The sequence below is a fragment of the Neopelma chrysocephalum genome, unplaced genomic scaffold, assembly GCF_003984885.1.
Source record: "Neopelma chrysocephalum unplaced genomic scaffold, ASM398488v2 Primary Assembly neopelma1_200, whole genome shotgun sequence".
Classification (NCBI taxonomy): Eukaryota; Metazoa; Chordata; class Aves; order Passeriformes; family Pipridae; genus Neopelma; species Neopelma chrysocephalum.
Genome location: NW_020897862.1, coordinates 2,671,531 through 2,697,752, shown reverse-complemented (window position 1 = coordinate 2,697,752; position 26,222 = coordinate 2,671,531). Strand labels below are relative to the sequence as shown.

The 26,222-nt window shown below is 47.8% G+C and overlaps 1 protein-coding gene across 4 annotated transcripts in view; it reads left to right on the top strand.

The window, feature by feature from the left end:
* The window catches only part of TMEM201 (transmembrane protein 201), a 29,191-nt gene extending 15,868 nt beyond the window's left edge, over nucleotides 1–13,323 (top strand). For all 4 annotated transcript variants that reach the window (XM_027702982.1, XM_027702981.1, XM_027702984.1 and 1 more), the window contains exons 7-11: nucleotides 4,729–4,946; nucleotides 6,764–6,835; nucleotides 7,789–8,079; nucleotides 8,573–8,704; nucleotides 9,148–13,323. In XM_027702982.1, coding sequence (XP_027558783.1) covers nucleotides 4,729–4,946; nucleotides 6,764–6,835; nucleotides 7,789–8,079; nucleotides 8,573–8,704; nucleotides 9,148–9,245 — 811 coding nt within the window. In that variant the 3' untranslated portion in view covers nucleotides 9,246–13,323. The remainder of the gene's footprint in view (nucleotides 1–4,728; nucleotides 4,947–6,763; nucleotides 6,836–7,788; nucleotides 8,080–8,572; nucleotides 8,705–9,147) is intronic.
* Nucleotides 13,324–26,222: the final 12,899 nt, after the last annotated feature.

The window sequence follows — 26,222 nt, the reverse complement described above, 5'->3', positions numbered from 1 at the left end:
CCCTCATCTCCCCCAGTGAGTGTGACAGGGCATAAGAGAACACTTGGGCTGCACTCTTACATTTCTGAGCAGCTCTGCAGGCTCTAAGGGGGTTGAGGGAGAACCCAGAACTAGCAGCCAAATCAGCACCTCTGCTGCTGCTACTTCTGAAGCCCTCACTGACATCAGTGCATGCAAACTGACGCCTTTGTGGCCCTTTACCCTTCAAAATACACTATATTTATATCCCATTTTTTCTTTTCTGTTAACTCCTCCTTTCCTGCACCCATGCTGTGCATGCCCTAGTGAGCTGAGCTGGGCTGTGGCAAAGGGTGAGGACATGAGGGGAAGATAAAAACGGTGTAGTGGCGTTTGATTTTGGCTTGGTGAATATTCTTCAAGTACTCTGAAATTATGTGAAGCTAATAATCATGCTTAGATACTATAGGAACTATGTATTGATGTAATGTGGACAAAGTATTTATGCTCTTATAAAAATTAATATAATTCATAGCCAGATGGTTGCTCCAGACTGACTCCACTCCTGAAAGCAGGGAGCTGTGGTGTGTGGCTTTGCTTTGGTTTTTAAAGAGATGCTTTTGAAGGTGCATGCTGTCACATATAACCTGCCAGGTCATTCCAAGTGTGCTGTCACCTGTGAGTACCCTTGGGGCCACTTTGAGCCATGGCAGATGCTCTCCTGTGAGAGGGACAGTACTCAGTCCTGAAGTCATCCCCTGTAAAGCCTCATCTGGGACCAGAGGGGTCGAGGGCACAGACAGGAAGAGGTTCCCTGGACATTTTTGTCATGCCAGCAAGTCTGGATTTGTGTAGACACAGGACCTTTGTGCCACCTGTAGGAGGGAAGGCAAAATTGATGCCAAACATTTGTACTCTAGAAGGTGTTAGTGCAGGACCTGGCAGCTGGAGCATTTTCAGCTCCAATTCAGCCCTCCTTTTTCATCCAAAGCAGGACAACATGTAGGAGAGAAGAATTCTTACTCTTGGCAGCTAAAAGTTTCTAGCTCTCTTAAGTCACATATCAAAATATTAATGTGTCTGAGACCTGTGCCCTTTTTAATCATTATTCTCCCTTCTCCCTGTGCCTGTTTTTTATTCATATGTTGCTCTTTACTCCTGATTCTTGACTGTAGGCACAGGTTATGGCCCTGGCTGATGAGATGGAGCAGAGCAGTGCCTGGTCAGGGCACAGCAATGTGGGGTAGCAGGGAGCTGTTCTGCACCCACAGTGCCTGGGAACAGGGTACAGTTGTACCTGGAGAACTCACAGCTCAGTTGTGATGGGACATGAAGTCCAGAGTTAACATTTTATCCCCTGACTGCCCCAGGCAGGTGAACCTGGGCAAACATCACGAGCTGCCTGCCTGTGACTGCATCTTACCTTCCTCCTTCATGGACTGAATTCCCTGGCACAGGAGTGGGTCCGTCCAGCCCTGTAGTCTGACCTGCCCCATGCCCTCCCATGTCTCTCTTTGTCCCAGGATGCAGCATCTCTGGTTAAAATGTGAATTAAATAGGCACACACATAGGTGGTGTCTTTGGATAAGAGGGAGGTGTTGGGACAGAGGAGGGGAGGCTCTGCTGGCAGGAGGTGTCTCTTCAGGACCGTGTACAGTCCCATACCATGTAATACTCTTATTTAACCTTCTATTTATTTATTTTTAAAATGTCTGTGTAGCAGAGTTGTGCCCAACTGTCTAGTAACGCTGTGATCATTGTAAACACTAATTAAGATGCCCAATTTTTGATGTTCACAATATCAAGTTCTGAAATAAACGGCTTCCGGGCCCTGACTATTTCCACAAACTGTCTGACTCCAGAGCCTTTTTGTTACTTTTTTCACTGTTACCAGCCCCATTATTATCACATGCACAAATGGCTTGGAGCAAAGGCACAGCTGTAGTGCTCCATTCCAAGGCTGGGATGTGGTTGCTTCCTGCCTTATGATCCTCTTGATCTCCTCACCTTTTTTCATCTGCTTCTGAAAGAAGTTTTAGTTCAGCTGCCTATTCTCAGGCATGAAGCACATTCCCAGGACAGCTTTTAGCAGCATCAAGCCCTCTTGACATGGCACTGGCAAACACTAAGGAGAAGAGTGCAGGGAAAAGGAACAGGATTTTGCACACTTTGCAGGAATTTGTTCAGAACAGATCAATATTTAAGCCAGTCTTTGGTCAGCATTCAATCCTAAGGCCTTAACATGCTATGCTTAAAATTCTTCAGCTCTTCTTTGGTTACCAAAAAACTTCTTTTTCTGGATGGTGCAAGGCAAATGATTCCTCAGCTGCTCCCAGGATCTGACTGCACAACTTGGTGAGGTTGAGAAGGGGGGCTGCTGAGCAGCAGAGCCATTGGAAGACTGCTCCAAAACAGTTACAGTCCCAGGATTGAGAGAGAGAGAAATTGTGGTTATGGGTGATAAATGACTGTAATATCTTCCAGCCCGTTGAATGAAAAACTGCTGCAGCAAGGAGCTGTGTAAAGTTGGGTCCTTTAGCCCAAAGACACAGAAGGTGCAAAGTTAGGACAAAAGAGCTGCATTGTTCAAGGGGATGCTCTGATTTGGCCCTTCCCAGCCATGGCACAGTGAGTGGTAGGTATCACTCTTTCTCCTGTGATTCATATCATAGTCCTGAGCTGCACTTCCAATCCCCTTTCCCACTCGTTCTCCCTTACAAAGCTGAGATGGACACATAGATCTCTGTGTGTGTGTATGTGTGTTATGGGGCAGATGTGGATGTGTGAGTGCACTAAAGGGAAGCACAACACCCTTCCCAGGTCCTGGAACCTGAAGAGGTTGGGCAGTTTCTGCTGCAAGACTGAGGAGTCCCTTGCTGCTGTTAGAGGCAAGTCCTGCTTCCAAGATGTTGTTCAGCCTGATTAAGCTGGTCAGGATTGTTATGTCTGCCTTGTACAAGCAGATAAGTGGTCTTATAAGATATTTTAAATTGTAATCTTAATTCTAGACTGCTTCTTCTGGACGTGTTAGCACAGCATGATATTGCTGCACCAGCTCTTTAATCTCCGAGACAGAATGGAAGGTGCATAAATCATCTCACAGCACAAGGCTGAGATGTGTATATTCCTTCATGCTCTGATTTACTCCTGGCTTCCCTCTGACAGAAGAAAAGCCATGTTACTGCTCTCATCTGTCTCATCTGTTTCCATCAGAAGTGAGATTAAGCCTCCAAATATTGCAGCTTAATTTTATGTACATTTAAAAATATGTTAGTTCTTCATCATGATTTGTCTGACAATTATACTACCTGTTTCTGACAAAACAAAACTCTTACAGGAGCTCAGAGATCTGGTTCCTATTCTAGACTTTCTTTCTTGTATTTTCATTGCACTGTTAAAAATAGTACAAAATTGCCATACTTTCAACACTGCAACCTTTATGGAATATTTATTTGGATGGTTAGAGGACACAAGTGAGACTCCAAAGCTGACTCCTCGTTTCTGAGGTGATGTAGTCAACTAAACTGTACACATAGACTAAGATCAGTACATGATTTCGAGGAGGAATAGAAAGCAGGTAAAAACAGGAGTAAGTTTTTAACAGATTGTTCAGCTCAGGTTGATTTTTAAATTTTAAACCACTGCAAAGTTAGGTGATGAAATGGTGGTTGGAAATTAATTGCGTAGTTTGTTTGCATATAGTAACTAAGTGTGGTAGTACTAGCAGTGAAAACAATCAAAATACAAAGTCCTCTCATACCAGAGAATAGAGGTCAGTTTATGTCTGTAGCTCTCAAAAATCAATAACTGGTACAGGTATGTTTTGTCTGTTCTCTCTCCTCTTGTGTTCTCAGCCCGCTCGCTCTGTTCTGCAGCTCCCACTCTTTCACTTGGAAAGAACCCATTGAAAACAACTCGCAGACCTAGAAATACAATTGCCATTATTATTTCCAATTTAAATTCTTTCCAGGCACTGTAACAGAGATTGGGTTTTAGGCACTAGGAGCCAGACACTTCCTGGAGTGTGTGCTGCAGGGGCACAGCTCCCTGGAGTGGCTGTGCTGGTACATACTTGGGGCAGAAAAACTAAATGTAGTGGTTTAGGCCTCACTTTAGGATTTTCCCATCTGTAAAATGAGGGTAGTGAGTCTTTATTACCTGACAGAAGTATAAATAAAGGCAAGTGTGTTAAGGAGGTCTGAATGTTGGTTTTAAAACAGAGCTCTTGTGCTGAAATCTTCATCCAGGTAGCCACTAAAAATCCTTTTCTCTATACTGACATCAGAGGTAAGATGTTAATTCTGCTTTCTAAGGACAAAAAAAATACTACATAACTACTTGTTTCCCACAGCCGTGACATGTCTAAGCATGCAGTTGGCACGTGCACATAGCAGACATAAGATGTGCTCTGTGTACCTGGATTTTTTAAAGCATTCTGGTGTCTCTAGGTAATTTTCTCATCCAGGGAGAGATCCAAGGTACTGTGCCTATTTGCACCCGAGTTCCTAAACTGTTCCACCACCTTTTCCACCCTGTACTGTGGGGCAGGTCGGTGCACAATGATTTGAGTCAGGCTGAGCAGTTCTTCCTTTCCCAGCTTCAAAGTGTGGGAACATTCCTGTGAACTCTTCACGTTCTGCATCTTGCACTCCTGCACTGAAAAGTCAGTCCAAAGCTGGTAACAAAACAAGTGTTCATGCAACTACAACTGAGAGAGGCAGTGACTGGAACTTCTCCTTGCTAAATGTCTGTCATGTGTGTCCTTTGCAGGTACCTCTCTGGGGATTCCATGACTCTCTTTCCCAACGGCACTGGGACAGCCTTCCCTTCACCTGCCACGTCTCTCTTTGTCCCAACACCACCCAGTCTCCTCCACCTGACAAACCAACAGCTCTTCAGGTCCCCACGCAGAACTTCTTCATCCTCCCTCCCTGGACGTCTCAACAGGGCCCTGTCACTGGGGACCATCCCCTCCTTGGCCAGGGCAGGTGAGTGGGCAGGGAACTGTCCCAGCAGGAAAGGCAATGGAGTGGAGCAGTCAGAAGGAAATGGGCTGTGAGGCATCCACACCTCACAGGGCTGTTTAGGGATGGCTGCTCCAGTGGCACAGAGGAGTCTCCAGCATTAGGAATTTGGGCTTTGGCATTAAGAAGTTGCACAGCATGCCATTGCCATCCTGGGGAAGCAAAAGCCTCCCTGAGCACTTGCCTGCTGCGAATTAACTGAAATCCAGAGGCTTCTCCAGGCAGTTGTGTCAGGATGACACAATCCACAAGTTTATGTGTGGGAGAGAGGCAGAAGGGGCAGTTAGACATGGGAATGGAGAAGAGCAGCTTGGGAAGGGATTGGAGCACTGGGATAACTGATCTGGCAGGAGCCATCCCTCCCTTCGAGCTGCTTTTTGTGCTTTGCTTCTCTTGCTCCAGCTGAAGGAGCAGAGCTGAAGGCAGGCCCTGCCCTCGGTCTGGAGTTGATTTGCATTAGCAACACTATTGAAGCTGCTTTAGGGACCCCGTTTCCTCCCGTTTTTAAGGGCTTTGTGTGATCCAGGGAAGATTTATAGGCCTAAGGAAAGCCTCTCTCCCAGTAACTCAGTAACCCCTCTGTTCTGCTGTGCTCGAACCCAACAGATGGGAAATAGTGTTCCAATGCACTTCTCCATGCAAGGAAAGCCAAGCTTTGCTGTGTCTCTAACTGATTGCCAGAAAGTCAGAGGCCAAAATGTGGCAGTTTTCTGGGACAGCATTGCAGTCCTGCAGGGATTTTGTAGTTCATTCCACATTTCTCTAACTCACACTGCCAGCAGTTTTGCCAGATCCAATAAGAGCAAGACAAGGACCAGCCACACAAACCTTCCAGCAGTGTGGCAGCTTTTGGCACAGCCTGAACCCTCCCAACTCCTTGAGTGCCCTGGAAGGGCAGGTGCAAGTGCTCCAGACGGCTGGGATGAGTGTCTGGGTTTTATTTACTGAGGTGCAAAGCCAGACAGTCTGGAGAAAGCAGGCTGTTGGGGCTGAAGGGTTTTTGCAAACATCAAGATTTTCAACTTCCAAAGCCGTTTGTCTATAGTTCTGTAAATCAAGTGCTTAAGAAAAACAATTTATTTAAGCTGCGGTGTTTTATTTGTAACACTTCTGCCTGACAGGAGTACTTTTCATGGTTTGGGGGTTTTTCCCTGTCTTTGCTTTTATTTATTTTTATTTGCATTTAGTATGGCTACCATGCCATAATAAACTTGTCAATTAGATAGGAATTCATCTCAGCATTTATCTTTTCATAAGGAAAGGATATAACCATATCTTCACCTTCTTCCTTTGTAAGAAGTGGCAAACCAGGCTGTGATATAGTCACAGGGCAGATAATCTGAATTTGATGCTGTATTTAGAAGGCATCTAGCAGCTTTGCTAGGAGCAGGTGAAGAAGTCACCACCTTTGGAAGCTGCCCCATCCTTCTGTTATAACCTTCACAACTAAACTGTGTTCATGTTTGTCATCTACTCCTGTGCAACATTAGATAAATCATTATAAGCCAGTTCTGCAGTGCCAGAGTCCACTGGCAAATGTGCTGCTTCAGATATTTTGGGGAGGGATGTGTAATTTAGAGCCTGGACAGATCTGTTCTGCTGCAGCTGGGAAAAGTGGATTATTCTGCTGCCGCCATAGAGCCAACCCAGGAAAACAGGGACATTTTTCCTGCCTGCATTTCCCACCTGTCCCCTTGTGAGATGATGCAGTTGCATTTCTGAAGGACAGACCTCCAGCAGCTGAGCCAGCTGCCTTCAAATTGTTTCATTTTTGCTTTTAGATTCTGGCTACTTGTTCAGTGGAAGTCGACCAGCCTCACAGTCCTCTCAGTCCAAGGAATCTCCGACATCAGGTACTGCCCCGGGCCTGCCAGGCCAACTCTCTGCAGGATTTGCAGTGAGTGGCTTGAAACACGTGGCTGAATTCTTTCCTCCCCGCTCACATCCCAGTGAAAATGTCAATTGTGCTGTTAGAAATGCTGCAGGGAGAGCCCCAGCTGAGAGTGGGATTGCTTTAAAATCAGGTGCTGTCTGTGTTGGATGTCCTTCTCCCTGGGAGAGCTCACAGTGAGACAGAACAAGGAGCCCTTCCCTGCTTAGAGCTGAGTTGAGCCTGCTTTGATAGGAGACTTTAATTGTTCCTAGGGCAGCTTTTTTATTGTGCTTTCTCAGCCCCAGCAACTGCTAATTTGGCTGCCCTGGCTGCTCTGCCCTTTTGCTCCCATGTCCCCATGATCTGTGTGTTGCCCCTCTGACCCAGATGGATCCCTTGGCTGTTTGTGCTGCTGGAAATGCGGTCACAGCCTGGGCCAGTTGTGCAAATCTCCTCACATTCCTGTGCACCTTCCCAACAGCCTTTGAAGGACATGCCAGAGCAATGCATTTACCTGCAAAATGTGTAATGCAGGCTCTCCTGGATGGACACAAGGGAGCAAAGAGAAAGCTCACCAGGCTCCTGATAACCCGATTCCTGAGTCATTCCTGAGTGTACTAAAGTGCATGTGGAATTGCACAGGATGCTCTGAGTTGGAAGGAACCCACAAGGATCAGAAAGTCCAGCTCTTAAGTGAATGCCCCATACAAGGATCAAACCCACAGCCTTGGTGTTATTAGCACCATGCTCTGACCAGCTGAGCTCATCTCGGGTTTCTCAGTGTGGGAACGCAAATAAAGAATTTCAATACAAGATACGTTGGATGTTTGCAGCTCCCGTTCCTTTTTCTTGTAGAACTGTTAAAGAAAACTGTGCCTGTTGTATTTGGGTGATAATCTCATGGTTTCCTCTCTGGGGATGTCTCCATTTCAGAGCACTTCTCCCTGCTGTCCGGCAGCTGTGCTCCCTCCCGCATCCCCTCCCCAGCACCATCCGTGGCCGGATCTGTGACTTCCAGCTCGGGATCCCTGCGGTTCCGCCGGCCCCTCATCAGCCCTGCCCGCCTGAACCTGAAAGGACAGAAGCTGCTGCTGTTCCCATCCCAGAATGAGGCCCTGCTCACCCCAACCAGCTCGGAGGAGCACACCCACTCAGACAGCAACATCTTTGCCCCCGAGCTGTCCAGCTTCCGGAGGAAGAGCCTCAGTGAGCGGGGAATGCCCGGTATGCTGGCAGCCTCCTGCACTCCTGGGAGGGCACTGGGAGGAAGGAGTTGGCTTGCAAGCACAGCCCTGCAACATCTAGGCCACAATTAGATGGGAAACCTTCAAGAGAAACCCGTGTGGTGGTGGTGGTGGGCTACCAAAGCTCCCTTAAGAATCCACTGGCCTGAGGAACCTCTTGGCTGCCCAAGCAGATGTCCTTTTCTCCCTAGTGGTGCCCCAGGAATGCTGCTGCCACTGGCTTTACCCTGGCTTGGAGAGCTCCTTTAGCCACGAGTATGGTGGTGCTGCTCTGGGTGGTGTATGAGACATGTGCAGGCAGTTCTGCTGCACAGCACTGACATTTGCCTTTTGCTTCCAGTTCCTGTCCTCAGTCCTTTCATAATTTTACCAGGCAACCACCCATTACTCAAGTCTAGCTGTAGTCTGGTAGCTTTTGCTACTTTTGGCTTCCGCTGGTGCCTTTTGAATTTTACTATCTCTTCTCCTTGCAGATATGAAATCTGCTATGGAAGGAGGGAGTATTTGCAGTGACAATTCCATCAAAAAGGAGGATCACTCATCACACTCATCTACCTGTGTGGTAGACACAACTACCAAAGGGGAGGATTTGGCAGGCTGGAGAGGTAAGTGCAAGTCATGTGAGTGTTTCATGCACATGTGAGCATTTCTGTGAGGGTAACTGAGATCTTTCCTGTGCTGCAGTGACCTGATCTTGAGATCAAATAAACAAGTAGTAGCAAAATGGAACTTGTGCCTGCTATTCTAAGACCTTAACAAGGCTGTTCCTGTTCTTTGGACTGCCTGAAGAGCACTGACAGAGTGCTAAACTGAGAGAGAGGAAAAGGGGTGGGGATGCAGCTGTCAAGAACAGCGATGAGATTGAAAATAGAGCCAAAGAGAGCAGAGGAATCTTTCCTGACAGGAAGAGTCCTTCAGTGACTTCTGCTTATGGTGAAAACACTGGGCAAAGAGAGAGAAGCAGTACAGCCTATGCTCACTGTTCTCATCAGTTCTTTAATACCTCTTTCTGCTATTCCCTTTTTTCCCTGTGTTCCCCTCCTCTAAGGTCGCTTTGGTACCTCTGCTCTCCGGGGCCTGCTGGCTGTGAGCCTGACCCTCAACGCTGTGTTCACCTCAGCCTACGTCTACCGGAGCCTGCGCTGATCTGGGCCAACACTCCCTTTCCTTCTGGGTCCACCTGGTCCTGAGGAGACAACAAGAATTCAACCATGGCTTCATGTCTAATGGCCATGCCACTGGTGCATGCTGGTTTTTAAAGAACTACTGTACACTCAACACTCATGACAAGGAACCTGGGTAGCTGCTGCCATCACTTCCAAGTAGAACATATCCCAGGATTGCCCCTGGAGGTGGCAGGCAGAATTCCCAGGAAGCTCCAGTTCAAAGCAGGAGGCCTGTTAAACGACCCACACGCTTTTATTTCAAAAGAACTGACCTGAGACACGAGCCTGAAAATGCGTGAGCTACGTTTTTAGGAACCTATCCCAGCTCTTCTTTCTGACATATTGACCTCGTGCTGATGGTGCTGGTAAAATGAGGAGAATTAGAGCAAATGAGCTGAAGAAGAGGGATGGCTTAGTAGCTGGTGCTGGGCTTTGGCTACTGTAGCAGCATCCCCAACCTCTGCTCTGTGGTTCCTCTTCTCTCTTCCCTTTGGCACTCTCCTCTAAACTATCAGTGAATTTTCTTTAGTTGCCTTAAGCTTGCCTAAGCACGTGGGTGACCTTGGCTGCTCTGTCATGTTCTTGCATCTTAGATGTCCATGTTCTTCCACCTGGACCTGGCCCTGAGGCCACTTTGGCCAGTTCTCCTGGTCATGCTGGTTCTGTCCTGCTGTCTGTCCATCCCTGCAGCCACACTGTGCTGCACAGCCCCCACACAGACATCCTGGGGGGCTGCAGCAGAACAAGGATGTGCTTTGCTTTACCCAGGAGGCATTAATTCTGTTCCAGTGAAGTCTGTAAGAAGAAAGGGTCCCGCTGTGATTTGCACCCCAGTCAAAGGGCTTCAGCTCCCAGCTCTGCTGGTGTTTTCACTGGAGCAGTGAGTGGCAGAGCTTGTTCTTGCTGTAAATCGCACAAACCTGTTCTGTCAGAGGTGGGTGAGGGGCTGTCTGATTGTACACATCTATCCACAAACCTCATGCTTCAGTCTGATGTTGGGATTTACTGAGTAACTGTTTCAGATATTTCTTAGTTAAATGCCCAGGTGCTCTCGGTGAAAAATACCAAACCTGTACAGTTCAGCCTTCTGCATAGACTCTTTGTTTCTAACCCAGGGGAAGTAACCCTTATTTCTAAAAGCAGTTTATCATTTGGCATTTTTGCTTTTGGGTGAGTCTTCAGCATTGCTTGGAATTCAGGGGCCATTTAGAGTATTGTGCAGAACACTCAAAATCATTTAGTGCATCCTAGGGAAAAAAAAAAGAAGTCCTCATATTTTGATTTCTAAATACCAAGTGCAAAGAGAAGATTTACCAGTGTGTCAAGAATACCTGGTGAAAAGAGAGCTGACTGGCATTAGCTGTGTATTTCTTGAAGCAGGACTTGCTCTATTAAGAGTTTTTCTATTGTCTCTTCCTTTGGGCTCCTTTACCTCAAATTTCTCTTCCCCACCCCACTGTCCTGTGTTTGCATCTTGAATTAGTGTTGGGCTTACTGTGTCTTTCCCTCCCTTTCAGTTTGCTGCTGTTCCCTCTCTTGTGCTCTTGCATGTGCAGAGGACAAAGTGTATCAGTGCTGACCATTCTCTGCTCTGAACCTGGAATTCACACCTTCCTTTCACCTCCGTTTTTTTCTTTTGTGTTTTAATCAAGTCCCCCCCACAGCCTCACTTAGTACATCATTGGAGTGATAGCCAGGCTCTCATCAGCATGCATATGACAGCTTCAGTGGGGCTTTACTGCTGCTGATTCAAGCACTGAAAAATTTAAGTCCCTCTTTTCTTTTCCACGTCTCCCTGCATAGTTTCAGCAGCCCACTTCCAGCTGCTGCTCCCACCCTGCCCGTAGGGAGGTCTGCTCCTCCTGCTCTGCGTGGCACAGTTGGAGCACAGAGCTCACCCACAGGTGCTGATCTGAGAGGCTCAGGAGATGCCACTCCTGACTCTGCATCTCTCCCAGCCCCCTCCGGGAGCTGCAGCACCTCCCACACAAAGCCCTGGAGCCAGGACAGACCTGCAGCAGGAAGATGTGCTGTGGGCTGATGATGGATTCTATTGTAACTTGCATGAATTGTTCCTTGTAGCCAAACTGGACCCATAACCTTGCTGTAAAGAGATTTTTGTCCCCTTTTGTAGACTTCTGCAGGCTCACTTGAGCATGTGTATAGGCAAGATGCTAGCAGACCAACTTCCAAGCTTCTATTTAAACCTCTGCTGTTTGGGTTTCGTGATGTCCTGGTGCAGTGTGTGACGTCCCATTCACGGATCCTTGTCCTACCTGAAGGGCCTCCTGTACAGAGACAAGCTGCCAGAAAATACTGTGGCTGTGCTTGTCTTTGTCACACCAACAGATGTGCACTGTGACTCCACGTATGCAAACCTCCCACCTTTGCCTCCCAGCCCGCTCTGGGTTTTACCATCACACCCACCTGGATCCAAATTGCTCTCGGTCTCGACCAGATTGCAATAGAAACCTTCTCCTCCTTTCCAGCAACCAAGGAGCTGCAGCGTCTCAACACACCTCTTCCCACCCCTGTTCCAGAACAGGAACACTCTGACCTGGCACTGCACTTCTGCGTCTGAAACTGTTCCTGGAGGGGTGTTTGGTGACCTTGTCCAAAGCAATATAAAGACTTTGGATTTTACTGGTGAAGAGGGAAGACAACCAAGTTTTTCATTCTGGTGCTAGAACACTCTCCAGTGGTGCTCTCACAGTTGTGAAGCCTTTGCTTGAAGAATCCATGACTGTGTGTGTGTGAGTGTGAGTGTGTGTGTGTGTGTGCAGGTGTATAAAAACATTTGGAGAGTTTCTTCATTTCAAAAGATCTGAGCCCGTGTTTGTCTCTATATTGTTGGCCTTAATCTAGCTCGTAGATACTGTGTCTATCTTGCTGCTCTTTTCTATGTGAAGCTGGTTTGGAGGAAACAAAAGTTGATCTGGTCCCCCTGTAAAAGTCTTCGTGACTGATGTTGTTGATCTTCATACAGTGTTGGTCAGGGGGGAGATTTTATTTTTCTAATATTTTTCCTACTGCAAAAATTGTTGGAGTGGGATGGAAAAAAGATCTTTACAAAGTGGTGATAAAGATGTGAGCATTACTTAATAATACCAACAGTTAATGATCAGGTGGAGTATAAGTGAGCTCTGTTTCCAGACTTTTTCCATTTTCTACCTTCCATTGGAAATGCCCAGGTACTTTTTCCTTGGATATGGGCTTGTTAGGCCTGTTCTGAGACCTTGCAGATATTGTAGATGATTTTGCTGTTCCGACTTAGAAAGAATTTGGATTTTAGAGTTTGGTTCCAGTTCCACAGTCTGGGTAGTTTGGCAGATGTGACAAATATTATGCCCATGTCTATTTGATGGGATAGAGGGAGTTGGTAGAACGAGTTGTTTATCTTTTTACATAAAATTTTAGACATTAAATTGGTCACTCTGGGGTGGGGTGGGGGAAACTGGCATATGTAGGCCAGATTCACTGAATTTTAGGCTGTTTGTTCAAGCAACAGATCCAGCCTGTGAATGTTGGATTCCCACTCCATTTTCTTGGGTGATGGGAATACCTGTAAAACACTGCTGAACTGGCTGGGTTCCTTCAAACAGGGCAGCTGGAATGAAGGGCTTGTGTTGCCTGTGGATGCTGCTATATTTTTTCTTCCAAGCACCATTCCTGGAAATAACAATGGTCTTAACCTCTCTCACAGACATTTGTTAAAAGGCTAGAAAGGGCCAATTTGGCCAACACTTTTTTTTTTTTCTTTTCTGCATCCAGAAATTATCATCACTGTGTCCTGTGGTGGGAGTAAGGTACAGAGTACTTTTGGATTGAATGGGTATCTAGAGAGGGTGAGCAGGACAATTTCAAGTCCTAAACCTTATTTCCTGTGAAAGAAAGACTGTATGTTATGTGTGTATACTTCTTTGGGGAGCTCTATCACTGTACAGTTTAGTTAAATGTGCTCCAAGGAAGGAGAAGCTGTTCCTCAGAGGTTTTTAGTTCATGCTTTGTGTTTAAAGAAGAATATTTTTCTTTAAAAAATAAAAATGGATAAGTTTTCACCTTAGTGTGTGTGGTCCAGTTATATGCACACCTTACTTTTGTGTTCTTTTGGCACTTAAGGGATTTTTTTTTTGTTCTGTGAAATGGTGATGAAGAGTGTTTTATGTACTATTGCATGGTCTTAAATTTATGTTTTTATTTTGTAATGTATGTTAAGGGACAGCTTTTAGACATAGGCCTTTAGACACAGGCTTCAAAGGCTGTCATTTTCCTCCATTTATACTTTTATGACTCATGTTTAAATTGTTAAAACAGGCTGCTAATTTGTTTCAAGACTTGGCCGAGTATTCTCTCGTGTCTTTAAATACCTGGAAGCAGTTCTGTGTATTGCTGTGCAGGAGGGGATGCACTTCTCACCCCTGTTCTTTCAGCGTTAGAGACCTGTTTGGTTCTGCAGCCTGTTTTTATTTTCAGCAGTGGTGCCATGTTTAATTGCTTTTGCATTACACAGGGCAGAAAAACAACCACTGTGGCCACACTGCTGAGTCTTTCCTCTGCTCCATCAGAGCTCCCTTCTGCTGTTGGCAGATTTGTTATAACCAGTAGGGATGTTTCATTCTTAGCTATTTAAATATTTCCATCCAGCCCAGTAGAAGTTTTCTGTTCAAAGACCTGTGCAGTGTTTTTAAAATATGAGCCACCGCTGTTGGTAGTTTTTGTAAATGGGAACAGCAGCCTGATAGTCATCGATTTTTTTCCTTCTGTTTCTTAGCTCTGTACAACTTTTGGAAAAGAGGGGCTGATTCCTTCCAAAAACCCTTCCAAATTTTTTTTAAATTGAGGCGCTTTTGTGGGGTTTTAATTAATTAAGGGTGATAAAGGAAGTAGTTTTTAAAGGAGGATGTATTTTAATTAAATGACTGGCATCGGCCCATTAGTAATTCTGTGCCTAGGGACGTATTCTGAAGGATTTAGTGACTTGCACGGATGCAGCACCGGTAGAATCCGGGTTGCTGCAGCAGAGCTCTGCTCCTCCATCCTCCTCCCGGTGCCTGCGGGGACCCCCGAGCGGCCCTTCCCCGGGGGGGTGTTGGCACCTGTAAGGAGCGGGTGTGCAGCCAGGCACCCGAACCCACCGGAACGGTAAGAAATGGTGGATTTGGCCGCTTTTACTGCGGGGATTTTTGTCCCCCAAGCTCCGAGCTTTGCCGGGGCTGCCTTTGCCCGGGGCCGCCCCGCCGTCCCTGGCTGTGTCGCGCTCCTCAGTGTTTGGGTTTGCGGAGCCAACGCGCCGTCCTGACCCCACCGCGACCCCGAACTGCCCAGAGCGGGCCGGGCCGGGCCGAGGGGTGGGAGGGGAGACCGAGGGAGAGGGCTTTAGGGCGGCAGCGCGGGGCCGCAGCGCAGTGGGGCCATGGGCGAGGCGGACCCCGGCGAGCCGCGGGCGGCGGGCACCGACCCGGCGATGTCGGGCACCGACCCGGGCGAGCCGCAGAAGCCTCCCTACTCCTACGTGGCACTGATCACCATGGCCATCCGCGCCAGCCCCGAGCAGCGGCTCCCGCTGAGCGGCATCTACGCCTTCATCGCCGAGCGCTTCCCCTACTACCGCGGCTGCTCCCCGGGCTGGCAGAACAGCGTCCGCCACAACCTCAGCCTCAACCCCTGCTTCCGACGCCTGCCCCGCCGCGGCGCCCGCGGCGGCGACTGGGTGCTGGATCCCGCTTTCCACGACATGTTCCCGGAGGGCGATTACCGCCGGCGACGCCGCCGGTTCCGCCGCCCGCCCGCATCATCATCATCATCGCCCCCGCCGCCGCCGCCCGCCCCGCCGCGCCCGCTGCCCGCCGCGCCCTGGTCCCCACCGCCGCCCGTCGCGGTGCCCCCGGTCCCCGCGGGCTGCTCGCACGGGCCCTGGGCAGCGCTGGCGCTGCCCCGCGGGTGCTTCTGCCCGGAGCTGCCCGGCTGGGCCCCCGCCGGGCTCCTGGGGCCGCCGCAGGGCTTCCCCACCTGGCCGCTGGATGCGGGGATGCCCCGCGAGCTGGGCGCTAGGATGTCGCCCTCCTTCAAGTGAACCCCCCCCCCCGGCCGGGCTCGGGGCGCCGCTGCATCGCCGCTGGGTTCCCGAGAAAGCGTTTGAAACCCGCTGGATTCCCGGGAAGCGTGATGTGAAAAGTGTCCGTTGCGGTGACTGGGATGCTCCCCTTGTCTCGGTCCTCTGTGCCCCGAGGAGGACGAATTGCGCTTCTCTACTGCATCGGTTTGGATTTGGGGAAGGGGGGATTATGGTTTTGTTGTTCGAACCTTCAGGCAGGGGACGAATTACGGTTTCGGTGTTTAAACCTTCAGGCAGCCTGAGAGGGAGCTGCAGCACACGGGCGACCTCTGAAAGTACGCGAGGAGGAGTCACGCACGTGCTACTCCTTGGTTCGTGCAGGGAAGTTATTTTTTTCAAGTATCCTTAATTTATTTTGAAGCTTTTCTTTCAAGGTTTATGGAAAAGCAATATCTTTTTTGGGGGGTTGTTTTGTGGGTTTTTTTTTGGGGGGGGGGAAGAAATACCCCAAACCAACAAACCCCAAAAGTATTTGGGTTAATACTGAAAATCTTGTGGGTTTGTATTTGAAGTGAATTTATATGGGATTTTTCATACGGGTTGTTTTATATGGTTGCTGGTTATGTATGTTTACATACGTTCATTGTTAACAAGTTTCTTATATATTACCGTGTAATAATGTTTTCCCTTTGGATTTCAGAGGGAGTAGTTTTTATGCTTTTCTCTCAAAATAAGGGTTCAGAGACAAAACATGCTTCCAATAAGAACCACGTTTTAAGTTTAAGGGAGAGAAGGATTCAAATACTGTTATGTGAAGAGCAGCACCTATTGTATGTTATATTAATAAATAGTACTTCCTAAGAGTTGTGGCTTCAAAATGTATTTAAACTATTTCGATGATTTTCTTGAAAGTAGGTACAACTGAAATCCAGTTTTATAGTTGTTTTATATTTTTTTATATATATGAAGTGATTCTGAATGTCATCTTTAAATTCTACCAATATGATATAAACAATGAAATACTGTTAGATTTAGCTGGGGCAACAACTTTATGGTTGTTTTTACAGGATGCCAACACATTAAAGATGCTGCAGTTCTGTCATGTTTCAAGTTGTTTTTTTCTTTTCATCTCATTTTTCATGTAGCTCCTGATATCTTCAAACACCAAACCATTTGCTATACTTTGAAGAAGTGTATTTGGACTCTGGTTATAAAATCAATTCAGTGGCCAAAGGAGAATGCAGGTACATGAGGATTGCTGTATTTTGACGCTTTTGGTAACTGTGTAACTGAAGCAAATTCTTCTGGGGTTTTTGTTCTAAATAAGGTGTGGTTCTGTTCTGCTTGGCAAAGTTGTTAAGTGCCTGCTGCAGTTTAGAGCATATGTGAACAATTCACATATGTAAAACTACAGCTGCTGAATTTTGGGTATTGATTTTGACCTCTGCACTCCCATTAATTCCACAGTGCACACAATTAGGGAGATAGGAAGGGTTTCTGAAAGTCTGACTCTCTTTGTGTGCCTCCCACTGGTGGTTTTATCTGGATTTTCTGATTTTTCCATTGCCCAGGTAAAGGTCCAGTACATGGAGTCTCCTTAGAAACCCGGCGGTGGGCCCCGTGCAGGCTGAAACCCGTCCCCAGGGTGGGGGTTTCAAGAAGGGCTCCCTGGGTGGGGTTTGGTGTGGAATACCCTCGTCTTGGAGAAAAGCAGTGGCTATGCCCGTTCCTGAAGGGCCAGTACATCATTTTTCCCAGGGAATCCCCCCGTTATCCAGAGGCCTGGGCCCAGCTGGGGGGTTTCAGTGCCCTCCCCTCAGCCCGTCCCTGCCCCTGCTCTGTGCTGGTGAGGCCCGGGAGCTGCTCCACAGCCACAGCGGGGCCGGGAGGGTCTCCTGCCCCGGGGACCCGCACTCCCCTCAGCCCTGGGGTTGTTGTACCCCGGTGTGCCCGGCCCAGGGATGGCTCCTGGGCTGAGGCTGCCCATGGCTCGGCATCCAGCTGGCAGGGATGGGCTGGGGTAAGTGATTCATGGCCCTTTCTTTACTTCCATTTCAGGACGCGGTGCCCTCACACGGGGGTGTGTGAGGGGAGCTCTGCCTCCCTGCCGGGGGTGCTGAGCGGAGTGGGCTCCAAACGCAAAGACGGGGCTGCTTTTATGCTCCCCTTAAGTAAAGATCGCTCCTGCCGTGATTATTCCTCTCGGAAATAAGACATTATAAAGTGAATTTTACAGCCTGGTGGTTTCGGGGCTGTGTGCCCGTGGCTCGTGAAGCGCTCGGGCACCGCTGGCTTTTGTAGGTGCAGAGTGAGGAATTCGTCATCCATTTCTGCTTTGTCTGGGCTGTGGTAGCAGCGATGCAGCCCAGAGAGGCAGAACAAATTTTAAAAAAGTGATTTTCAGATATTTGAAACCATTTGCAGCAACTTGCCACTAAACGAGCACTTTACTGTGTGTTGTCTTGCTCGTGTAAACCTGCGGGTAGCAAGACACAGACGTTTCGTACTCAAAAGTGGACTTAACTGTTGGGGTTTTCTGGCTTCTTTTTTTTTTCTTCCCCTATTGTTATTTCCCGGTTTAACTTTTGGATAACTGTGGCTCTTGTGTCTGGGGCATCCATTCTCACACAGAGATGGTGAGCCCAGTGGAAATCACTGTCCACATCTGGCCCAAGATTTTCAAAACCAACGAGTGAATTTGGGTCCTGGACACAAGATTTTTTTAATATCAGGCATTTAAAAGTCTTTCCATTTGGAATTCTACAGTCGTAATTTAATTTGGGAAGAGCTGATTTATTGTTCATCCCTTGTCTTTGATGATTTAGTAGATGGAAGTTCTTTTTTTTTATGTTGGAGATCCTGTGAAGACTATCTTATCCTTCATCAGTCTGTGTGAGGTTCAGTAAATAAATGAACTTCCCAATTAACTCTGGCTTTTAAAAGTGTTGGGTAGGGAGGTGTTTGGGGCTGGGGAATTTTGTTGGGGTTTTTTGGGGGGGGTTGGTTTAAGTTTTCAGGATTTCCTGGAGTGGTTCTAGCTTTTAACTGTCCTGGATGTATTGAAATTATAATTGTAGTTTATCAGCAGACTTCTGTGTGATGGTGTTCACAGCTACAGCATTCAGGCCCCAGGCATTTCTAAACAAAAAAATGTTTACTGTCTAGAAAAGGAAATTGTGGTCAGTGTTTTATTCAGCAACTGCAGCAGAGACACTAGAAATGACATTTCAAGCTTTATATAATTACTAATACATAGCAAGAGCTCTGTTTATATGTCAGGTTTCTGAAGAACAGGAAATAGATATGAATGGAGCTAAATCCTGCAAGATAATGCTGTGTTTTATAAACTGCATGAAATGCTGAATGCCCTCTAGGCAGTAGAGACTGTGAGAGAGAATGCAATATATCAGGCAAAGCATAGGAAAGTAGTCTCAGGTTTCCAGTTAAAGCTTGTGTTATGATTAATATTGTGAATAAACGGGCACAGGAGTTCTGTGCATTAAGAAATGCTAATAATGTTGTCAGATTATACAAAGTAGTTATAGATGCAGGAATTTTGCATTGGTCCAGCTCTTGATATTCATCTCTCAAAAAACACATGCAGGTGTGACAGGCTTTTGAGGACACAAGGAAGAGTCAAGAGCTTTGTTTTCTTTTTCCAATGGGTTCATGTGTCATGTTGGCCCTTCATTGCTTTTGTTGGCCCTTCATTGGTTTTAGCAGCCTGTTAAATTGGTAAAGAGTGATTTACCAGCACTTTATCGGTTTGTGATTGCCACTAGATGGGGCGTTTGTGCCAGCATCCCAGAGTGAGGAGCGGTGCTCCAGGCTAAAACGGGTTTTCACTGAAAGCTCAGCATCTCCTCCACCCCCTCTGGAAAAGGAAACAATAAATTCGTGTTGGAAAAATGACAAAGAGAGATTCTAAAACCCTGCACATGGAGATGGGAACGTCCAAGTGCCATTTTCACCTGCAATGAAAGGTGCATGTTCACCTCCTGCTCACCCCTTCCCAGCAGTGCCCCCGTCATGCTGGGCTTGGATAATTTCTCGTAAGGTGATGAGGTCCCTGGGCAGGTCCAAACAGATGCAGGTGGAGTTCATGGTATTCCTTGTAAGAATAGTAGGGATGCGCGTGTCTGAGTACTTGTGGGTCAAATATTTGGATTGCAGACCACTTTGTGAGGAGCCTTGCTCTTCCTCCTCTTATGCTCCTTATTGCACCTGCTTTGTTCTTTTCTCGGGAGCAGGTTTGGGTAATGAGCCGCAGCCCCAATAGCAAATGGTTGTGTCTCTTACGTGGATGCCCTGGTATGGGTGCCACAAAAGAGTTAATCATCTCTTTTAGCTGTCTGTATTCTCCAGAGGCTCCTTCAATTGTCAGCAGGGATGGGCTCCTCCAAAGAACTATTCAGAGCACTTAGACAAAGGCCCTGCTCTCTATCTCACCACTTGTAGGAGCCTCTCTCTCTCTTCATTATTTAAAAAGACAAAAAAGAAAAACCCTAAGAGCCTGGGAAGACCGGCTACCTCTGCCAGCACAGGGAGGTGCTGGGAATCCCCTTCAGCCTCATTCAGGCACCCCCGAACTCCCCCCCAGTCCCTGCCTTGCCTCTGTGGCTGGAACAGAAAGCTGCTGCATGGGCTGCACTTAAACCAGGGGATTGCTCCCGGTTTGCTCAGGTTTGCTCGGCTTTCCCGGCAGCTCAGGGGGCCAGAGCCTCCCCTGTGCTCTGCGTCCCTCCGACAGCTGAGGCTCTTACTGGTAAGCTTCTCTCTTGGGTTTGCGGCTGCATTTAGAAAATCTGACCTCTGCTTATTTTTCTTCCAAGTTATAGCCTCAGGTCAACATTCTTATAGGTTTTATAAATAAACCTCAGCCCAGCACATCCCTCTGTGAGCAGTGCAGAGGCTTTGGGTATGACTGAGGAAATACAGCATTCCCCGTTCCCACCAGTAGGTATCAGACTGTTTAATTCTTTTCCGTTTTGTGGCCTCAAGTCTGTCTTCACTCCTTCCCCTTTGGTTTTAGCTATTAAAAACGGGTTTATGTGCTACTAACAGTAGAAGAGGAGGCCAATTTCTGCGTGGTGCTGAATTAGTACGGGTATAAAAGACTTTTGATTGACAAAATCCAAGCACGGCACGGGGAGGTGCTGATATCTTAACACCTTAATCCCCATAACTGATCCTGAGCAGTCTCTCACTGTGGGATGTGGTAGGTCATTTTGTGCCTTTGTTTTGTGAGCTGTTACCCACTCGGGTTGTACACACTCATCCCACCTGCGTTCACTTTAAATTTCGAGTGCTGGTCTCCAAAGCACTGGCCAAGCTGCCTTTGGTGTGGGGCTTCTTCCTGGCTTTCAGCATCACCAGGATTCCCAAGGTGTTGCTTCCTTCCCTCTTGTGTAAGCCAGATAAGCACAGATGTGGTTATGTGCAGGGACAAAGCTGGGAATAGTTTCCATGGAATGGAACTGGGGTATTTGTGTGTTTGTCAGCAGTTTGCTTGACCTTTCTGTCCCCTACTCGTGTTTTTGCCCCTGATTGTTGTTTCCCCATCTCCACCCTTTTAATCTCTCAGCTTTATGCTGGAGGCTGAAGAGATAAGGGCGTGAGCAAGGAAGGCTCCTGCAAAACAGAAGTCTTTGTGTCAGAATTTGCCAGCAGAGGGTGAGTTGGGAGAGCTGTGAATGCAGAGAGCTGCAGGCAAGATAATCCGTTGTCCTTCAGTAGGTAGATGAGACTCGGAATCCTTATCCTTTAAACAGGTTTTATGGGCATAAAATGGTGCAAAGAGCTGATTGATCACAGCAGACCACGGATAAAACTCCAACAGCCCATGGAATGGTCCTCAGTAGATATTTGAAGCTGCAAATCTGAACTTTTGAGGATAAAGGAGTTACACACTTCTCCACGGAGCGTAAAATGGATGCAGAGCTGCCTGTGGAGCAGTGTCTGTTCAGCCTGTTCCTTTTATTCCACGGCCATGGGACCCCCCCCCAAGCTCAGCAGGGCCCAGTGAGATGTTCCCCTTTGTGCTGCTGGATTTCCCCTCCCTCCGTGGCTCTCCGGCCACGCGACTCCATAACCAGTTTCCCGTCAAGAGCAAGTAGAGCATTTCTCACCGAGAATGTGGCCTGTGGTGAGGGGGTGGGAGGGGAAGAGGGGGTGGGGTGAGTGCTGGGGGAGCTGGTGCTGGTGCAGTTTCGTGCCTCAATCTGTATTCTCTCTCTCCTCTGCATGGCTTCCTGTTTTTTCACACCACTGCTCTTAGAAACAACAAGCTGCAAGCAGAGGGGAGGACAGGGGTGGAGGTTGGTAGGCTGGAAGAAACCTCTGGAAACACCTGCTAAAGGTCGTGGTGCAGGCTCTGGAAAAGGCACTGCAGGGTTATGTGTTCCTCCAGGTGGGATCCTGTCACTGTGTCCCACAGAAGTGGCTCTCCAAGGGGGTGATGCTGTGGGGTGGGTGTGTGTGTGCCCCTCATAAATGCGCTGCTCAGTGCTGTGCAGCAGAACTATCCATTAATTTTCCTCCTTGGCAGTTGTCTTCCTCAAGCTGCTCTTGAATGGACAAAACTGGAACGTGTCCTGTGCTTAGGGATCTTGTGACAATCAGCCAGACGTGCTCAGGGCCAGAACAAAGCTGGACGTTGAACCACCAGTGCTGATTCCTGCAGAATCTGGGATTTTGTGCCTCAAAACCCACCAGGCAGTGTAGGTTTGCTCAGAGTGTGTGAAATGGGGAAGCCTCTGGTTTGGAGTGCAGCAGTGAGGAGCTGCTCCACCTTCCCACAAGCCTGGGCAGCTGGCAGCCTGAACAGAGGCTGGGCAACAGTGAACTGCTCAGAGAAGTGGTTTCCAAACTGAGAGCCAGGCAGCAATTAGCAAAGAATTGACAATTCTCAAGAGCTGTGACTTCTGTTTTTCAGAGGCCTGACAGCATTCATAAAAAACCAGAGAAGTTGCTGTTGGTGTAATTCCTGTATTTACTGCCGTGTTTTCTCTCCTCTGTGTTGGGAGGGGGCAAATGGCCTGTTTGACCATCAGTAAGAGGCAAAATGTGAAGAAAGCTATTTTAAATCTGTAATTCGTCTTTGTAGGTGAATAACTTGAGGGGTTGAGGGAACTGCTCCTCAATATAGACCCGTGACACTTCAGCATCTGGTCTGTGCTCCCGTTCAACGCCAAGTGCTTTAGAGAGGCACCAGGAGCCCTGTGCTCTCATCAGTGTGATTATTGCAGAATGGAAGATTATTTTTAACCTGAAATTGCTGTGTTGCTCCTTTGTCTGCCAGTGGGTCAAAGACAAATTCTCCAGAAGCAACAATTTTTGAGGAACTGAGCTGCATGGCCACAGACACTTTGGTTCAAGGCATGAGACAATTGGGTGTTTCTGAGATGCTATTTTTGCTGGTGACATCAGAGCTTTGGTTTGCTGGCACGTTGCTAAGTGACTTCAAAAGCTGCTCCTCTGGATAATAGTTGCTGAGTCCAGAGAAAGGTAAATAGAGGATTAGGCTGCAGAGTCTTGTTCTGGCACTGGTCCCTCTCCCCAGGAGGTGGGTGGGCAGCCAAGGGAGCACAGCTGCTGGAGGAGTTCCTGGCTTGCCTGACAGTGCTGTAGGAAGGAGATGAAAAATGGGAAAGATTGCATCAATTATTGAGCCTTGTAAAAATAATTAGCAAGGCAACAGCAGGCAAATGGGCCGGGAGGAGAAGGAAAAACAGCTGCCAAAGCACGGGGAGACAGGACTTCACTGGGGATGGGAAAGGAAGGGGAATGGGGCAAGATACCCCTTCACTCAGTGCCTGGGGAGAGATGAAAAATAATGTATGAACTTTGCAGGCAGAGCAGGGCAGGGAGGGAGGGGGAATCCTCTCATTCAAGCTGCTTCCACCACAGGCTCCTGCAAATTAAGTACCATTTTTGTGGCTTTTCAGTAGTTACCAGTGGTGCCAGATGTGAGCAGTGATACAGGGAGAGGAGCACAGCTGGTGCAAGTGTTTGTGGAGGAAGGTTGCCTGGCTTTTCCATATTTGAGTTGGTACCAGGGCTGCAAAGGGATAGGACAGAATGCTGGTTAATCCAGGCTCCTAAATGACAGGAATAGATTTCCATTAGGATTCCTTTTTTCTCCCTCATTCTACAGTTCCTTCCAGAGCCACCAGCAGGCACATGAATGATTTTTGCAGTGTAACGCTGTGGTGTCTGATCTGTGGGCAGAGCTGTCTGCTGTGATACAAGGATACAGTTAATAAGATTTAACAGCCAGTCTCTGCTGTGTGCTGGATGTCGCTTGGTCGCTGGTGATTTCATGGTGACGCTCATTCATGTCGTCCAGATTAATTCCCAGGGTTGTTATCCTTCCTGGTTCGGTTTCCCATGACAAATCTTCCAGGGACCTCTGCCTAGAATTTAGCAGGTGCTCCCTCCTTGCCCTGCGAGCTCTGGCAGAGATATTTTCCTGAGTTACCTAAGCAGATCTTTTGGTTTTTGTAAGTCTGTGATGCACACAGATAGCATAAAACTACAACTGCCTTGTGTGTTAGAGGAAACAGCCTGTCACTTGGCTGTTCTCAGTCCTCCCACCAGAATTTTGTTCTTCAGTGAAGGCAACCAGCCAAAAAAGGGGAGGAAAAAACAGTGCTGGGAGAAGCCCCTTTAACACAGAGCACTTGCAATCTGGAGAACTGCTGCCGGGCTCCTTCCCTTGGGGAGAGCCAACTACACATATGTAGTAGAGGGTGATTCACTCAGCCATGATAAGATCTAACAGATACTCTTCATTGAGGTAAATAAACAAGTATCAGCATAAACTTAATACTAGAGCTCAGTTGCCTCTCTGTAATGGAAAGTTTCAGGGAAACTTTGGGGGAATTTGCAGACATGCAATCAGAGCTGCTGACTCCTCATTCAGAGCAGAGAAAAACATCATTTTCTGAATCAGTTTTGCTGCTGGTTGGGTTTTTTTTATGGCCTCTTCCTCTATTTTTTTTTTAATGACATAAGAGAAGCAGTGTGACTGGTTTTAATTTTCTGCTATAGGACTGGTCCCAAGGGAATAAGTGGGGGAGGACTGCTGGACAACTCACACTCGGTGTCTTCTCCTGATGCTGCCAGTGTGCAGGAAGGCCACTTTCCCTGGACCCACATGCTGGGAGCACTGTTTGCAGGGCTCATCCGGTCTTTGCTAATCCACATGTGGGCAGGACATGTGTTTGCCCGTGCCAGCCTGGAGCTAGAAGGTCTCCAAAGCACAGCCAAGGTAGCAGGCACAGCCATCTGTCAGCAAGCTGGAAACACCGAGCATCAAGAGGGTGATCAAAAATTAATCAGGGTTTGATTGCCACGTGGCTGGTCACTGCTGTCTAAGGTGGCTGAAGGGCACTGAAGGGACTTGGCTCTGTCAGCAGTTCTGTGCAAGTTTGTTGGGTGTTCTCATCTTCACTTTTTTTGCAGCTTAGCAGGATTTCACGTGCTGGTTTTCGTCGTTTGTAAGTTGAGTAGATGTTTGGCTGCCTTCCCTCCTCCAGTCTGCTGGAACCCCATAAAAGAGGTTCAGGAAGAGGAGTAGGGAAAAATGCTCTGATGCTGTGGATTGAGCAACTCCCAGTGCCTGGGACAAATCTGTTACCAGCAAACATGCTGAGGTGTCCATTATCAGAGATGAGACCAGACAAAGGTTCAGTAAAGACAGGAGCCATGGGGGATGAGGGCTCAGCCATCCTGGTAAATAAGATCAGATGCCTGTACTGTTGTTTTGCCAAGAGGAGGGATACACATTTCAAATCCCTGTAGGATTTGCTGGTTCTGATTCAGCAGTAAAAAAAAAAAAAAGAGGTGTGGGTTTTGAGGAGTTGATTGGTTTGGGTTTTTTGTCATTTGCTAATCTGAGGGAGCTACTCCAGTGTAAAAGTTTGCTCTGTGGATACTCATGTGACCACAGAGTAAAGCTCCCTGGTGTTTCAGGAACAGGCAGTGGTGCTGGTGTCCGTCCCCCCACTGCTGAGTGTGACTTCCCATCAGAGGGAACACGCAGAGCAAGCACAGCAATCAATAAAGCTTTGAAGGAAGGGAAGAACGGTAAATAAATAATGCGCTGGAGGAATAGTCAGGGCATGACCCGTCAGCAGTGAAAGGGCTGTAAGTGGGTGCTGTAATGGCAGTAAAAGCCCATATGGCACCACCAGGAGCTCTGTGCTTTGAGAGGGCACTGGTCTGCCTTCAGGGCGGGAGCCAAGAGACAAGTGTGACAGGCTGGGAAGTGGCACAGGAATAGAAATGTTTCTGCAAAAAGAGAAGTCCAGGAGGAGAGGAAGGGTGTGTTTTTAGAGGCCAAGGGCCGGTGGAGTTCCTTTGCTTTTGACACCAAAGGAATCACTCAAAAGGTGGGATTTTCTGGGGGCTTTTCAGGGGGGAGAGGAATGTCTTTAAAGGCCCCTTTTCTTTGCAAACTTTTCTTTAGAGGGCTGAGTGAGTATCTTGTTTCCCAAGGGGGCTCAAGGATGGATGACTGGGTGGATGGTGGGTGGTTTCATTCTCAAAGTCACACACAGCAGAGGGGCTTGGCAACATCACTGTGCTCTACAAACAGCACAGACCTGTGGAGCTGGTGCTTGTGGGAGCAGAGATTTCACTACATTTTCCCATTAAATTTCCAACACTAATTCTGAAAGCATCACCTTGCCAGAGTTGTGCTCAATCCATCTCCTTTTTGACAGGGCTGTGCCCCTGGTTTCATGCTGTCAGCATCCAAGCATCGATCCTCTTGCTGCCTGTGAGCTCTAACCCCGTGTGTCTGTCACTGTGCTCTCCTTACCCCTGTCATTTTGTCACTCTATCCAGCAGACTTTGCTCTGTGTCTCTACCCATGGCCTTTAGGAGGAGGACAAATTG